The following is a 14,270-nucleotide window of genomic DNA, read 5'->3' as shown; positions in this document are numbered from 1 at the left end:
AAATCTAACTGATAAATTACATGAGCCAAGGCAAGAATCCATGGGAAAAAATGACTAAATCAAAGCACAACTGCACCCAACAGTGCCAAGTGAAGAATCTCTCCTTGGTACACCCCTGTGGCTATTTTAGCCCTCCGTGTTTCGGGTTTGGGGAGGGAAGGAAGCCCCAGAGCAGGGCCAGAGCAGCCCCACTCACTCCATGCCCTGCGCCGTCTGCCGGGCGATGTCGATGAGCTGGAACATCTGGAACTTGGTCTCCTGCACGTGCAGGTGTTTGTAGAGGCTGCTGCCCTCACACCACTGGGTGACAATGGCCAGGTTGTCCTTGGTCATGTAGCCCATGAAGAGCAGGATGTTCACATGCCGGGTCTTCCTAACAGAGGAGCATGAGGAGAAATCAGTGGCCGCATCGAAAACGCTTTCAAAGGTTTTTCAAAATGCACTCCTGGCTGAATGAATCTCTTCTTTGGAATCCTAGGCCAATGTGTGAGTGAAGTTTGGGTTTACAAATAATAAAAATATACCACAGTTGCAAATTTTTATAGGTTTTTTTTTTAATAAAATCAGCTGGGCTTTTGCTTTTTAGTTACAACACCTCCTTTTAGTTATTTTAAATCAACAATTAAGAAAAGGATGTCTGAAAATGCAAATGGTTTTATATCAATAACCAACATTCACACTTGCAAGTGGTATTAGAAGCTATTGGAATGACAGAAATCACCCTGAAAGCTGGGAAAAAGTGACAGCTTTAGGTAGAAGACTGAATCCCAAGAGAAAACCAAAGCATAACTATAAACCCTAAAGGAATTATCATATGAGGAGATGGTTTTTATGTACCTAATTTGCTCTTTTTCAGGAGTAACATCACAGATACTTCACTGGACACTAAAAACACCCCAGTATTTGAAAGCAGAAAACAGTTACACTGATCAGTGTGTATGTTTAAGGAAAAAAAATTATGATGCTGCAATTTGAAGAGGAGCAGTTCAACTACTTTGCCTGGTGGTGAGAATTAGGGCAGAATTTATTGATCCTCACCTTTTACTGCCCAGTGTGACCTGAACAATTGTGGGTGTTAACATACCACAGAAACACCTGAACTACAACTCAGTCTCTCCACAGAATATGCAGAATTATCACTACACACTTTTTATTCTTCTCTGGAAATCTGGTTTTTGTGCCTATCACACACACAACACTGGGCCTGAAGGCTCCAGGGAGGGCTGGGATGCAGCATCTGGACTGCCAGGATTTAGCAGGGAAACACCAACTCACCTCAGGACAGCCACTTCATTTCTGAAAGCCTGGAACTGTTCTGGGGTTGGGTCCACAACCTTTAGGATCTTCACTGCTACATCCCCTGGAAATACAATTACCACCAAAGTTGCTAAAAATGCAGCTTTCTTTTCCTCTCCAAAATAACATTAATATATATTGTAGTTATAATTCCTAATTTGTGCATAGCACACTTTTACTAATTTGTACAAAGGTCAAGATTTCCCTGCAGACAAATTTCTGTGGTATCAAGCAGTTAATTTACCTGAATTTCAGTCTAACGGAGAAAGTCATTAATTAATTATTCACACACCTCCCTTCTATTTTTTAAGGGCTACAGCTGGCTAAAATGATCTTTGCAGGACATACACACACCTGTTTTTATTATCAAATTTAAACATTGATGTGTTTCTAAACTATTTATGAAAGTACAGCCCTTCAGCTGAGCACATCAGAAAACCTAACACCTCTCCTTCATTAAATGGCTTTAATTAAGAATTTAATTATTGATACTTGAAGAGGTGCACATGTTCTATTAAAATACATCTTAATATGAAATTATTTTTCATTACCTTGTTCAGGGAAATATTACTGAAGTTATTTTTCCTCTTGATTTCTGTGCTCCATTTCAGTTCCATAATGAAAACCAGGATGTTCATTACTTTTAGTGTAACAATACTGCTTCCCTTGCTGCTGACAATACTTGGGCTTTGAGACATGCAAGTATTTACTCATTAAAAATAGAGGGCAGCAGATAAGTTTCTGAAATTTGTTTTGTCACCTTTTCTAATGACAATACTGCTATTTAAATTAGAGCCTGAAAGGGTTTCTGTGTTTCTTTTCAAAATCACAAGCCATGAATTTGGAAACATTCTGCAGCTCTGCAGGGTACCTGTTTTCAAAACGTTCCCACTAACTACGTATCAAACTCTCACATTCAGCATTTTTTCACTGAAAAAACCCCACAGTAGAAGCAATTTATGCTGATTTCCTTTCCCTCCCACATTGAAATGAAGCATGCTAATTAAACCACAAAGGTATTAAAAGAAGGTAAATATAATTTAACATCAGGCTGTGGAAATTCCCTGCTAATAGAAAATAAACCCTTTTCAAAAAGCAAGCTGGTGTAGAACACAGCAATGAGGAGATCAGTGTAGTGGAAATGGAGATGCAGCTGGGAGATTCAGGTTTTGGTGCCTGTGCTTTGCTTTCATTTCAGTGCTACTCTGTAAGGCAGCTCCTGTTTCTCCCCCGTGCCTTTGGTGGCAGATGAGCTCCCAGCACCACCAAATCCATCTTCCCTGGACTGCTGTCCCACCAGATCAAGACTCACCGTGCCACTTGCCCTTGTAAACTGTCCCAAAAGAGCCTGAGCCTATCCTGGTGGAGAGCATGACTTCACTGGCTTCTATTTCCCAGTAATAACTGGAGTCTCTCTGTCCACGAGGCCTCTGCAACAACAATTCACAGGCTTTAATGTTTAACCGCTTATATTATACAGACACACAAAAAATTAAATAACTTCCTTCATACAAGTTCAAGATGACCTGAAACCTTGAGGGGTTTGTCTTGCAGTTTGGATTTCTGTTTTCCTCAGTTTGTGAGGGGTGGTGGGGTTTTTAGCAAAAAACCCTAACAACAAACCACCACATTTTCTTGGATGTCTTGAACTGCTTATCATGAAGTTCTGCACTAGAAAATTAAACCCTAATCTTAGATCCTAAGAGGAACAAATATTTTACAATCAACTATTTAAAAACATCTGAAATATTTAAGAAACTTCAAAAGAACAATGCTAAAACTCTCTAACTCTTTTACATATTTAAATGGAAGAAGCCAAACAGATAAGAGCAAAATTCTAGAATGTCTTAGTGAGAAAAAATTGTGAATCCCACTAAGCTTAGAAGCCTTCAAAACACTGAAGATATTATTAATTATTATTCTAACTTTTCTCTCTCTCTTTCTCCCCATCCCTAAGTTAAAAATCAAACCTTTGAGGCAAAAGTTGCATTTTGTTACATCTGTTTATCCCTGAGCCATTTGACTCTCCAATGAAAATGAAGGCATTATCAATAACCACCTTCTATGGAAGCAACAGTTCAAACAGTGCTAATAAAACCAATTTTAAATATATTAAAACAGAATCAAAAAGATGCAACCTCTAAAGATTTAAAAGGTAATCCTTGGACCTGCACTGACAAACAATGTCACACCACTGCCTGAAATTTATTTGCAACCCAGAACACTTTGTTCTGGGCATGTATAACCCAAGGCAGTAGTGCCATCATTCCCAAATTAATTAAAATTGAAATGTATACACAGTGCAGAGCAATCCAAGATTACCTGCACCTGGAAGTGCAGAAATTTATCCCAACACACCACTCCTCCCAGCACAGTTTAACTATTTTTTAAACCGTACTTACAATTTTGTTTTTTTCTTGTGTGTTAGATCCAGGGGCTCTCTCTCTTTGGGCTGGGACTGGGGTTTTAGGCTGAGACCAGCCAGTTGGGCTCATATTGTTAGGACTTCCAGACAGAGCAGAGGGTGAGGCTTTAAGATAGAAATACAAGAAAACAGTTTATGAACAAGAAAACAAACAAATCAAATCATATTAGAATATGTTTGATTTTTGAAACCATACCTGATTCACCATGGCTTCGAATTGCATCCTGCAACAGAGAAGATGGATAATAAAGTTAATAAATATGTGAGAGCACACAAAGGAACAAGCAGGGATGGTGTGGAAATTGCTGTGCCAGTTTTGGTCAAGTGCAATACAGTACTGGCCAAGACCTCCAGGATTGGGGATTTGCTCATCACACCAATCCTGCAGGAAACCCATGCAATTTGTGAATTCTTACAAAACAGGGAAAAGACTCACAGCATATTAAAAGTACTGCTACCAGAAAGGAAAGAGGAAAAAGGAGGACACAAAACAAGAAGAAACAGCAGCAATACTGTCTGCATTCCCCCTGCACTTCATGCTCGTGTTCCAGGTGTGGACAGAGCTCCTGGGACAGCCTCTGTCCCCAGGGGACAACTCCCAAACAGCTTTTGGGTTCAAAGCAGGGCTTTTAAAAACCCCCCAAATATTCCAACTCAATATCCATTGTGAAATAACTCTACCACACTACTTCAACCCCCAAAAAGGCTACATCGAGTGCCCCTACTCAAACCCCTCTCCTTCTCCAAGCACACTCCCACAGGGAATTGGGCATTTGAGCAGTGTTTTCCCACAGGTCACCAGGACAGTGCCACAAGTCTCACCTCATGCCACGGGCACAACACAACTCTACAGCCATGCACAAGAGAGAACTAAGCTCTGACAAACAGCACTCCACAGCATTTCTCACCTGCCACTTGTATTATCCCAAAGTACAAACAGGAAAGGGAAAATATCCAGGGACTGTGTAAGTACAAAGCAAGAACATGCACTACAGAGAGGTTAAACACCGTCAAAGTTAACAGAAGTCAATTCAAACTCTCTAACTAATTAGTAGAATAATAAATGTCAGATTTCATAGGAGGACAGAACAAGCCCACATTCCACTACCCAGTTTCAAATTAAGATTATCCTTAGCAAAGATTCAGTTACGAAATACATTGTTTTAGCTCATTAGTTGCATTCACCCAGGCTGGACTATGTACAGCATTCTTGCAGATTGCCACTGCTCAACACCTGAGTGGACTAAAATCTGCAAGAACTGTCAATGAAGAACTCTCCAATCTACTATTTTTGTTCATTTTAAGGATAACAAACCTTTCAGAACCTGAATGAGTAACAAATGCTTGGTTTTGTACATCAGCCAGAGAATGTAACTGCTTTCAAGGAAGCTGGCAAAGGACAACTAAAGAATTTAAAATGTTTCTCGTACTCATGATATGGAGTTCTTACTTTGAAAAAGTATTTTTGAGCTTCAACCCTGATGTGAATATTTTCTTATTTGCTTATGAATTCAACAGCAAACAAACCAATCCCCTGTTCTTTAGAGCTGCTCTTACAACACAAGTAACACCATCCCCAATGCTGTAGTCTGTCAACTTTACTTTGATGGGAAATAAAAACAGTACAACTTGTTCTTAATCTCAGGGCTTTGTATGGGTACAGTCAATAAAAATAGTTTCCAGAGGAAAAAAGCCACACAATGGATGTGTTTTGAGAAGGTTTTGCTTTAAAGACTGTGTGACCTAATGCATTCTAATCCAAGTCTATTCAAATCCAGAGGAGGATGAATTCAGCCAGCTAAACTAAACATGAAGCTCTTCATCAATTTGCCTCTTCCCATTTACAGCCTCAATATTTTGAGTATAAACATGCTGGAAAGATTCTCATCAAATCAGCTCCAGATTAAACACTTCACGTGGACACTGCCATGGCTTACAAGTTACAGCAATCCTGTTAATCACAAGAAAACAAAAGGCATCAAGGAAATACCTACTCTTCCCCTCAAACAAAACCGTCTGCACCAGGAGCTGGGAGAAGCATTCAGGCTGTTATTCTAGGCCACACAGTAAGAGATAAAAGAAAAGAACAGAGGAAGTATAAAAAAAAAAAAATTAATTAAATGTTAGGCTAAATGAAAGAAAAAGTAACCTAATTTGCTTGATAAATGACAATTAAGTGCAGTAAAATTTTTAAGTATTCCTGCTCAAACCCAGAGGTTCACTAGGATCTATCCTTGGGTAAACCACTTTTTAATGATGGTTTTTCTCCTGGTATACTAGGAAGTCTCTGCTACTTTCTTTTTGCATTGCTTTGAGGCCTTCTAAAAGCCTTTAGGACCTAACAACTATCTATCTTTATGATAACGTGAAGAGCCAGAATAGAAAGCTTTTCTGTCGTTACTGCTCTGCATAAAGAATAAAGCAAGCAATGGCTCCTTAAAGACTCATCACTCTACCAAGGTCAGTAATTCAGATTTTCTAGAGCACTTTCATTGTGGTTTGTGCCATCCAAGATGGTCAGCCAGGCCTCTGAAGCAGCAAAAAGGGCTGTGAGCCAAAGAAACCCAAAGAGAAAGGGAGGACACCTTTCCCCATAAATCCCAGCTGACAAAAAGCCTCTGGCCAAAAATGCTTCCTGGGGCTGCAGGGCACTTTTGTACTGTTCCCAAGGTCCAGAGGAATTCTCACTTCAGAGTATCTTCACATTTCACAGAAGCCCATAAATCACCAGCTGAAGATGCAGGGGAACTCAGCAGTCAAAGGCTTTTGCTTGGCCTCAAGAGTTTTTAAACTATTCCAGAGGCAAAAGCAACAAACAGTGCTCACTCTCTCTGGAGTCCTGCAGCTCTGCACTTTCTCCTGCCAGCCCTTCCTCCACACCATTTTGTTAAGGTTATCACAAAACGAAATTTAAAAAAGCCAACCACACTTTAGGCCTGATTTCCAAGGGTTGTCTCTCACTGCCAGTCTAAGGAAAATCCAAGAAAAAGATGCTTGAAGGCAAGGAACAGCAGAAAGTGTCTCAGACAGAGCTGGCTTTAGCCCACAGGCCCAGAACTGCTGTTAATTCCACACAGGTATAAGACAAAACAGATCACCAGGAAGCTTCTACCTGAGCATTCCAAGTCCAAGAACTACACCCAGACTTAGAGCACCTTTAGTCTGACTTAAAATAAACACCAGCCCCCCAAAAAAACCCAGACTTTTAAATTTGAAAGAACATTTTTAGACATGGCTAAAAAGCATTTCTTCATGAAACTGAGCTTAATAGTTAAGCTCCACCCCATCTTTGCACACCCCTAAAATTTGCCTATTACTCCAGCAAAGTTGATAGACTGCAAGAATTAATTATTGACTTCTTATGCAAATATGTCTTCTAAACTCTTCACCACTCAGCCAACTGAAGCAAACAGTAAGCAAATGACAGAAAGGCAAGAAGGAAAACCATCCAGTGACTATTAATGGGCAGTGGCAGTTTTAGTTTAACTCTGTGCTCCTTGCCCCCAGCAGCGTTACCTCGATTATCCGGCTGTCTACAGGCATTGTGGTGCTGACCATGTGCACGTTTGGTGTGGATGTGGAGCGCTGTCTTTGGGACAGAGAGCCCTCAGAGGAAGGGTTAGATGGGTTGAAAGTGAAGGCATGAGGTGTAGAATACCTGTGCTGGGAGCTGAGAAGGAAAGAGAGAGAAAGGGAAAGTTGTGGTTATTTTTTTCCCCTCCAGCAAGTGAAAAACACTGTTCAATGTAACCTGTCCAAAAGCAATATACACATAATTCCAAGCAGAGAAAAAGCTGGGACTTACACATCAACTAAACTATTTGGTCAGCTGAATCATTCCCAGTTTAATTTAAGAAATAAATTTTAAAAACTTGAAGATCTTGTCAGCTCACATACTTCATTAGTGTGTTTAGCTGAGGTCTGTTTCTGCTGTTCCAAATTTTGCCACAGTTCACCTCAATCCCCATCAAATCATGTTTAATACTCTGACAAAATACTAGCTCTGAAAGATGAATTCAGGACTGTGAAATTAAACAAACTGCTCATTTCAAGCCTGTTAAATGCACAGCTTAAGAGCTAAGCCCTGAATTTGTAAAGCTTCGCAAGACTGTTCAATGGTTTGCACAGAACAGCCAGCAAGGAAGTCATGAAACCCAACACCAGTTAAAAGGAGGCCAAGACTAAAATCCAGCTCAACCAAGAGTTATAAATCACAGCTAAGGCCACTCAGACCATAAGGATCCCAAAACACATACGTATCTTAACTGAAATGGGCCAGCCTTCACAAAACCCTTCAAAACATCTATTAAGTTAATAAGTCACCGTTCCACAACACTGGAAATACGAGTAAGATGGCAAAGATCAATTCCTGATGCAGTTCCCATTAAAGTAAAGAAATAAATACATAGAACCATTTACAAGTCAGCTACGTGCTCTGTGCCTCATTCCTGAACAGATTTTTCAAATGGGTGTAGAAAAAACAAAAGCTGGCCTGCTCTCTTCAGCCTCTAGAATTTCAAGGAAAAGAATACAGGCACACGTTAGGATCAGGGGACAGGCCCCTTGCAAAGGGACACATTTCAGCACTTAAAACTACAGGAATGTTCTCTTTAGGTATTCAGAATTTTCCTTAAGAGGAACATATTTTCAGTTCCCACTGTTCTCTCTTTAAACTCCTATCTGTCATCATAAATATCAGAGCATTATTTTAGTTCATGGATGTGAATCATCCACCATGAGACACAAACCCTTGATGCACACTACCTGATCAGATAAATGAAATTTGTTCACAAAAATACCAAAAGGGAGCCTTGGATTTTCTTAGGCAGGAAAACAAAGGTCTCCAAAAAGCCTTTAATACCCTACCTTAAGATTTTAAGGCTAAAAATTAAACTATAAAATCTCAACTCAATGTTTTGGTGGATCTAAGAACAAGAAAGAACTGTCTGTGATGAAGTGGTGTTGCTGCCTTGCACATTCATCCCAACCTTCTATCAGATCGCTCTGCTTTGGAGGAGCTGGGGGTCTTTTGTTGCTTTGGATTGATTGTTTTGAAACAAGTGTATTTCCCAAAAGAGAAATGACAGGAAATACAAGCTTACCTAACAGGTATCCGGGAGACAGACTCCCGCATCCGTCTCATTGTCAAGGGAGGTAGTGCAGGGACACCACTGTCACTGATATTTGAATTTGGGAACAATCTGAAATATCAACAAAAACAATTACAGTTTCAACTGCTACACTACCTCCTGTACAATGCTCTTGAAAGCTGAAAATTTACAGGGCTGTTTCTTTGCAGCATAATTAACTTCATGAACACATTCCTATCTTTACATCATGTTTGTCCTCTGTGTACAACTAAAACCTCTGCCTTCAGACTCCCAAAGAAAAGTTCCACGTGTTCTTTCTAAACTTGAGAGACAAAATCTTTTTATATCAGACTTCGGATTTTCCTGAAAGGGTACTTGACACAATTAAGTTCTATTAAAGCCAGGTAACACCAAGTGGCACAAGTCATCCTGCACACTCTTAGTAGGAGAAAAAGTGTAACTACATGACCAAGTTTAGTTATAAAAAAATTCAATCACTAAGACACATAAAAACAATTACAGGCTTTAACACTTTTGCATAAAAGGACTTCTTCTAACGTAACAATTTTCAACTTTTTGTAACTGGTATTAGGAAAGTATTATCCTTCATCTGTTTTCTCACCATTCACCATTTTCAACAGTGAACACCAACGCTTCCAACAGCTAAAATCCAACTGAATCATGGCCTGGTTTATTCCTACCAAAAGTGTTGTGTGAGAGGAATTGCTGTCCCCCTGTTCAAACAGAGGGCATTAGAGCAACTGCCTGGTCATTCCAGGTATTTGTTTGCTTGTCCCAGAATACTAAAATTCAGAGCAAGAACAAAATGCAGTAAACATGAATGGCCTTCTCCCCTGGAAACAGACACTCATTGCTGGGTGTTTCATGAAATCAATACCCAACTCTGCACACCAACCACGGGGACTGCACTTCCCAACAACCCAAAAGGATCTCTGTGGTAAGAGACACAAAACCAACTGCCACGCAGAATTGCTGCTGCCATTAGAAAGGAACAGTCCTTACAAGAGCTGCCTGATGTTGCTCCAGTCCACACACATGGTTGGCACCTTGGTGCTGCAGTGCTCGTGGAATTTGTAGCCACATGTCTGACACCGAAAGCCATTGAGCAGGAACTTCTGGCAGATGTCACAGAAGGCTAGCTTCAGAAATGTCTTCCGAGCCTGGAAAACACAGCAAGTGATTAACCCAAGCTCATTAGCTCTTCATTAACCGAGATCTAGATCTTCAAACAGAAGAAATAAACAACCATGCTAAAATGCTATCAGAGCCCCCAGATTGCTACTGAGTTTAAAACCACACTTGAATATTCTGGCATGGATTTCCAGTTTGGTTGGAAACCTGGAAAGTTTAGAAACACTGAGGGTTTTATTTACAAAAAAAAACCAATCAAGGAAAAAAAAAAGGAGAAGTGTTCTGTCAAATGCAAAAGCAATGTTCTTGCTCAGCAAGGTGACAGCTGTGTGAGCCAGGAGCTGGGGTTTTTGTTTGTTTCCAGTAACACTAAAGAGGTAGAAGAGGATCAGATCAGAAGGCCCACCTCATTTTTTTTATTAGCCAAAACTCTTGGTGTTTATGATTAACCAATATCCCTTGCATGAGAAATAAATTCCTTAGTAATTAAAATAGTCTAAGGAATTTCTACTTTTTTAAAATGGCAGCCTACTTTGCTTTTTTAAAAGCTTCTGAAGTATGAAAAAAGATTCAAATGAACCAAGGGGTTTCTTCTTCCAGAACACACTGGGGAGGAGGAAGGCTCCAAATTTCAGCTTCTTCCAGATCTGGAGAAAAATACTCATTTTTTGGTGACCAACTGCAGATGGCATTTTCTGTAGTTTTTTTTTAAAATGTAATGTAGACGTAAAGTGACTTTCAGGTTTTGTAAATCAATCCTAACCTTTCATATGGATGTCAGTGACAATCCTTTAGGTTTGCCACTTGGCACAATGTATTTCTAGAACAAAACAATACAAAGGCTGAAATATAGAAACAGAGTTCCTTCCCAGGAAGGAGAACATATTGCAAGGTACAACTGTTAAGAGATGGGCATTATCTCTTTGTAAACAAAAAAGAATTTAAAAAATTTTTAATTAAAAAACCACAAAGCACAAAACCATCTTCTACTTATTTGTTCTGTATGGAATAAATAATCCATTTCTGAGAAGGAACTACAAACTAAAACCTTTCATTCCCCAAAGGACACACTGTCAAATCACAAGGCAGCATTAACTCACAAAACAATGTCATGGCCTGCAGAATTAACAGCACCCCGAATATGCAGTACAAATACCACCAGCCCAATAAAGCTGTTGAACTTATCCAGCCTTTTTGACTGACGAGACAGAGATTGAAAATGCAAATTTTCTCCCTTTACTGGACTCTAAAGATGTCGTTATCTTCACACAACAGTTACAGACATAGGCATTTATATAAAATGAAAATGGCAATCATCAGACCTGTGAAGAATATGCATGTTGTGAGCTTTGACAGTCTCTGACACCTGGGGATCACCAGTGTAATAAAAACAATTCTGGCATTTCACTGCAAACTGATACTTAGCCAATTCAATTGGTGGGGAGCGGGGGTGAAGGAATCAACCACAACTTCTGAAAATCCCTGTGTCCAGAAAGCCAGAAGTTATCTAATGCCCAAAGCATTCTTTGGCCAAATATGTGGTTCAATGGATGCAACTGACACCAGAATACAGAGCAGGAAAAGCTTACAAAATTGTGTGTGGTGAGGGGGACGTGATCAAGGAAGTCCACTCGCAGCTCCTCTCCAATCAGGGAGGCAGCATCTGTGTTCCAATCCAAACGCACTTTTTTTCTGAAAGAGAAAATGGGGACAACAAAATCACTTTGGAGATAAGCCTGGCCTCATCAACAATTATGTTCTGTGAGTTTTCTTGAGTAAGCTGAAAACAAATACCCAGAAAAGCATGGCTAACTTCTTACAGTGAGCTAGACAGATCTCAGTGTCTTTCACTCAAAAAGTCAGAAGCAAGCTGGAACACATTGCAAGCCACCTGTTTTTCTGCTCATTTTTTAACATGTTATTTATACATAATATTTGACATAGAGCACCTAGAAGGTTTAATGGAGTCACAGAAATACCCTTATAAATGTAACAGGAATTATGAGTGACTCAGTGACACAAAAGCCATTATCAGGTGCTTGGGTACTGACATGACTGGTGACCCCAGAATGGCCTCAGCTGCACGAAGATGTAACCCCACAAATGCCTGAGGCTACAGGGAGCTTTAAACCCAAGCCTTAGGAGGCGTGAAGTTCAGTGCATTAACTCCATGAGACACCTTCACTCCCTCAGCTTCTAAAACAATCATTTGGTATTTAATAGCAGCATCCCCGGTCCTACAAAAAAATAAGGAATATCTGAAGTGAGATTGAAATCCAAACATTGGGAAGTTGTAGAGGAATGTAGAGCCTTAAAACTGAGCACACAGAACTGTTCAGGGAAGTGGGATAAGAACCACTAACACTGAATTTACCAACTACAAATGCAGCATAGAAATGCACCTCAAATATGAAGGAAGGCATCAGTTCATCTAGAGCACAGCACAACCCTCACCAAGGGGCTGCAAGCACTTCAGTGAACCCCTCCATTTTAAGTATTTTCAATATTTAGCTTTGAAACAAAAATAAAATTGTTAATACCCAGGAAGCTGACAGAGTTACCCTAGAAGAGGGCAAAGAAAGCATAATGGAAGTGTTCACAACCAAACTGCTTTTAAAGAAATTAGCCAGAGGGGAAGAAAGCATGACTGCTGCTATTCCAAACCCAAGATCTTTACATTCTCTGGGTGGAAGTTTCACTCTTACCCTTTTGGTTCAGCAAGAAGTCGAAAAACTGCGCAGCACTCTGGCTGCAGACCTCTTACTTTCAGTGCCTTCATGAGACAGTCATGCAAGGTCATCCCATTTCGCACATTCACCTGTGGCCAAAGGAAAAAAAAAAAGCAACAAAACATTTAGGCACTGACTGCACAATTTCTTTAAGCTTTTCCGGGAACGGAAGACCATTTTTTCATTTTCCTTAGAAACTCCAGGAAAGCTGCACAAAGTGCACTTTTGTGCACTCCTGCAAAGGAAGTTCTGAAGCCCTTTTATAACTTCTCCATTTCTTACAATTACTAAATTTCTATGAAACAGGATTTTATACAAGTAGCCCATAGAAGGAATAGAAATGCAGGCAAATAAAGTTACCTCAAGTACAGAAAAAGGCTTAATTTAGATTTCAGGGAACTTTGGGTAAGACTATTATTAGGTACACTGAGCTCCAAGAAGCTGAACAGAAGTGTTCCCTCAAGAAGTTTCACTTCAGCTTTAACCCCCACACTTCACTGTGGGCATCCAAGTGAGGAAAATGGTGACAGAACTGTCATACAGGCATCATTGTTTAGGTCAGCCAACAACTGTCTTTTAATATGAAACATGCTCATGTACATCAGAAAATTCACAGCACTGAGGCAGCGAATCCACAGCTTCTCAGAATACAGATACAGCGCATGTTTAAAATACATCCTCTAAAACCAACCAACTGCTGACCATCACTTGATCACAGTAAGACCCTTCTGAAGCTGGGCATTTCTCATGCCAGATCCACGTCCCAGTGGCAGCAGTGGGATTCTGAGACAAAGGCAGCACAGACTCACCACGGTGCGCTGCTTGTTGGGCAGGAAAACACGGATGGTATTGCTGGTTTTGGAAGTATCCGAGATTTTGCCATCGTCGGACGCCCGGCGCTGGTAACCAAACTGCTGGACAATGGTTGGTGAAATACAGTTGGGGCCATCAAAGACAGAATCCTTGAGCCCAAACCCATTGCTGATGGTCTTCCAAGCTCCCTGGATGTGCTCCATTGATGCGGCCTACGGAGAGAGAGTCAGGAAGATGGCCATGTCCGTCACTCGAAGTGGTGCTTTCTCCTCCTGACACAACGAACCTCAGCCTTTGCTGGAAGCATCTGGAGCTGCACTGCCTCGTGATGTGATCAACCTACACATGCAGGGTACAGCTCAGCCACAGCTGCACAATCAGCCTGACTCTTGAAGGCATTTGACTTTCTACGCACAAACAGAGCATGAGGAATAGATGTGTACCTCCTCCCACTGCACCTCGGGGTCACAGGAGCACTTCACCACGTTAATCTACATAATCAGTGTCTGAGGGGCCTTCAGGAAGGCAGCCAGATCACAGAATCACAGAATATCCTCAGCTGGAAAGGACTCACAAGGACCATCAGTCCAGCTCCTGGCCCTGCACAGACCCCCCAACAACCCCACCCTGGGCATCCCTGGCAGCGCTGTCCAAACGCTCCTGGAGCTCTGGCAGCCTCGGGGCCGTGCCCATTCCCTGGGGAGCCTGGGCAGTGCCCAGCAGCCTCTGGGGGAAGAACCTTTCCCTGCTCTCCAACCCAAATCT

At 40.9% G+C, this 14,270-nt stretch overlaps 1 protein-coding gene across 9 annotated transcripts in view; it reads right to left on the bottom strand.

Moving 5' to 3' along the window:
- RAF1 (Raf-1 proto-oncogene, serine/threonine kinase) overlaps positions 1–14,270 on the bottom strand; it is a 65,580-nt gene that overhangs the window by 6,203 nt on the left and 45,107 nt on the right. For 4 of the 9 annotated variants that reach the window (XM_042026706.1, XM_042026704.1, XM_042026697.1 and 1 more), the window contains exons 3-15: positions 13,502–13,717; positions 12,669–12,781; positions 11,553–11,655; positions 9,835–9,992; positions 8,824–8,922; positions 7,238–7,391; positions 5,716–5,775; positions 4,630–4,635; positions 3,918–3,945; positions 3,699–3,826; positions 2,609–2,726; positions 1,276–1,360; positions 197–373 (exon numbers count right to left, since the gene is read on the bottom strand). In XM_042026706.1, coding sequence (XP_041882640.1) covers positions 197–373; positions 1,276–1,360; positions 2,609–2,726; positions 3,699–3,826; positions 3,918–3,945; positions 4,630–4,635; positions 5,716–5,775; positions 7,238–7,391; positions 8,824–8,922; positions 9,835–9,992; positions 11,553–11,655; positions 12,669–12,781; positions 13,502–13,708 — 1,436 coding nt within the window. In that variant the 5' untranslated portion in view covers positions 13,709–13,717. The remainder of the gene's footprint in view (positions 1–196; positions 374–1,275; positions 1,361–2,608; positions 2,727–3,698; positions 3,827–3,917; positions 3,946–4,629; positions 4,636–5,715; positions 5,776–7,237; positions 7,392–8,823; positions 8,923–9,834; positions 9,993–11,552; positions 11,656–12,668; positions 12,782–13,501; positions 13,718–14,270) is intronic. The other 5 variants (XM_042026698.1, XM_042026702.1, XM_042026699.1 and 2 more) reach the window with 5 other exon arrangements.

The sequence above is a fragment of the Corvus kubaryi genome, unplaced genomic scaffold (assembly GCF_017639235.1).
Source record: "Corvus kubaryi isolate FWS band 111438036 unplaced genomic scaffold, C.kubaryi_AGA036_p1.0 37285, whole genome shotgun sequence".
NCBI classification, from domain to species: domain Eukaryota; kingdom Metazoa; phylum Chordata; class Aves; order Passeriformes; family Corvidae; genus Corvus; species Corvus kubaryi.
The sequence above is the reverse complement of the archived record's forward strand: the minus strand, read 5'-3'. Positions and strand labels throughout refer to the sequence as shown.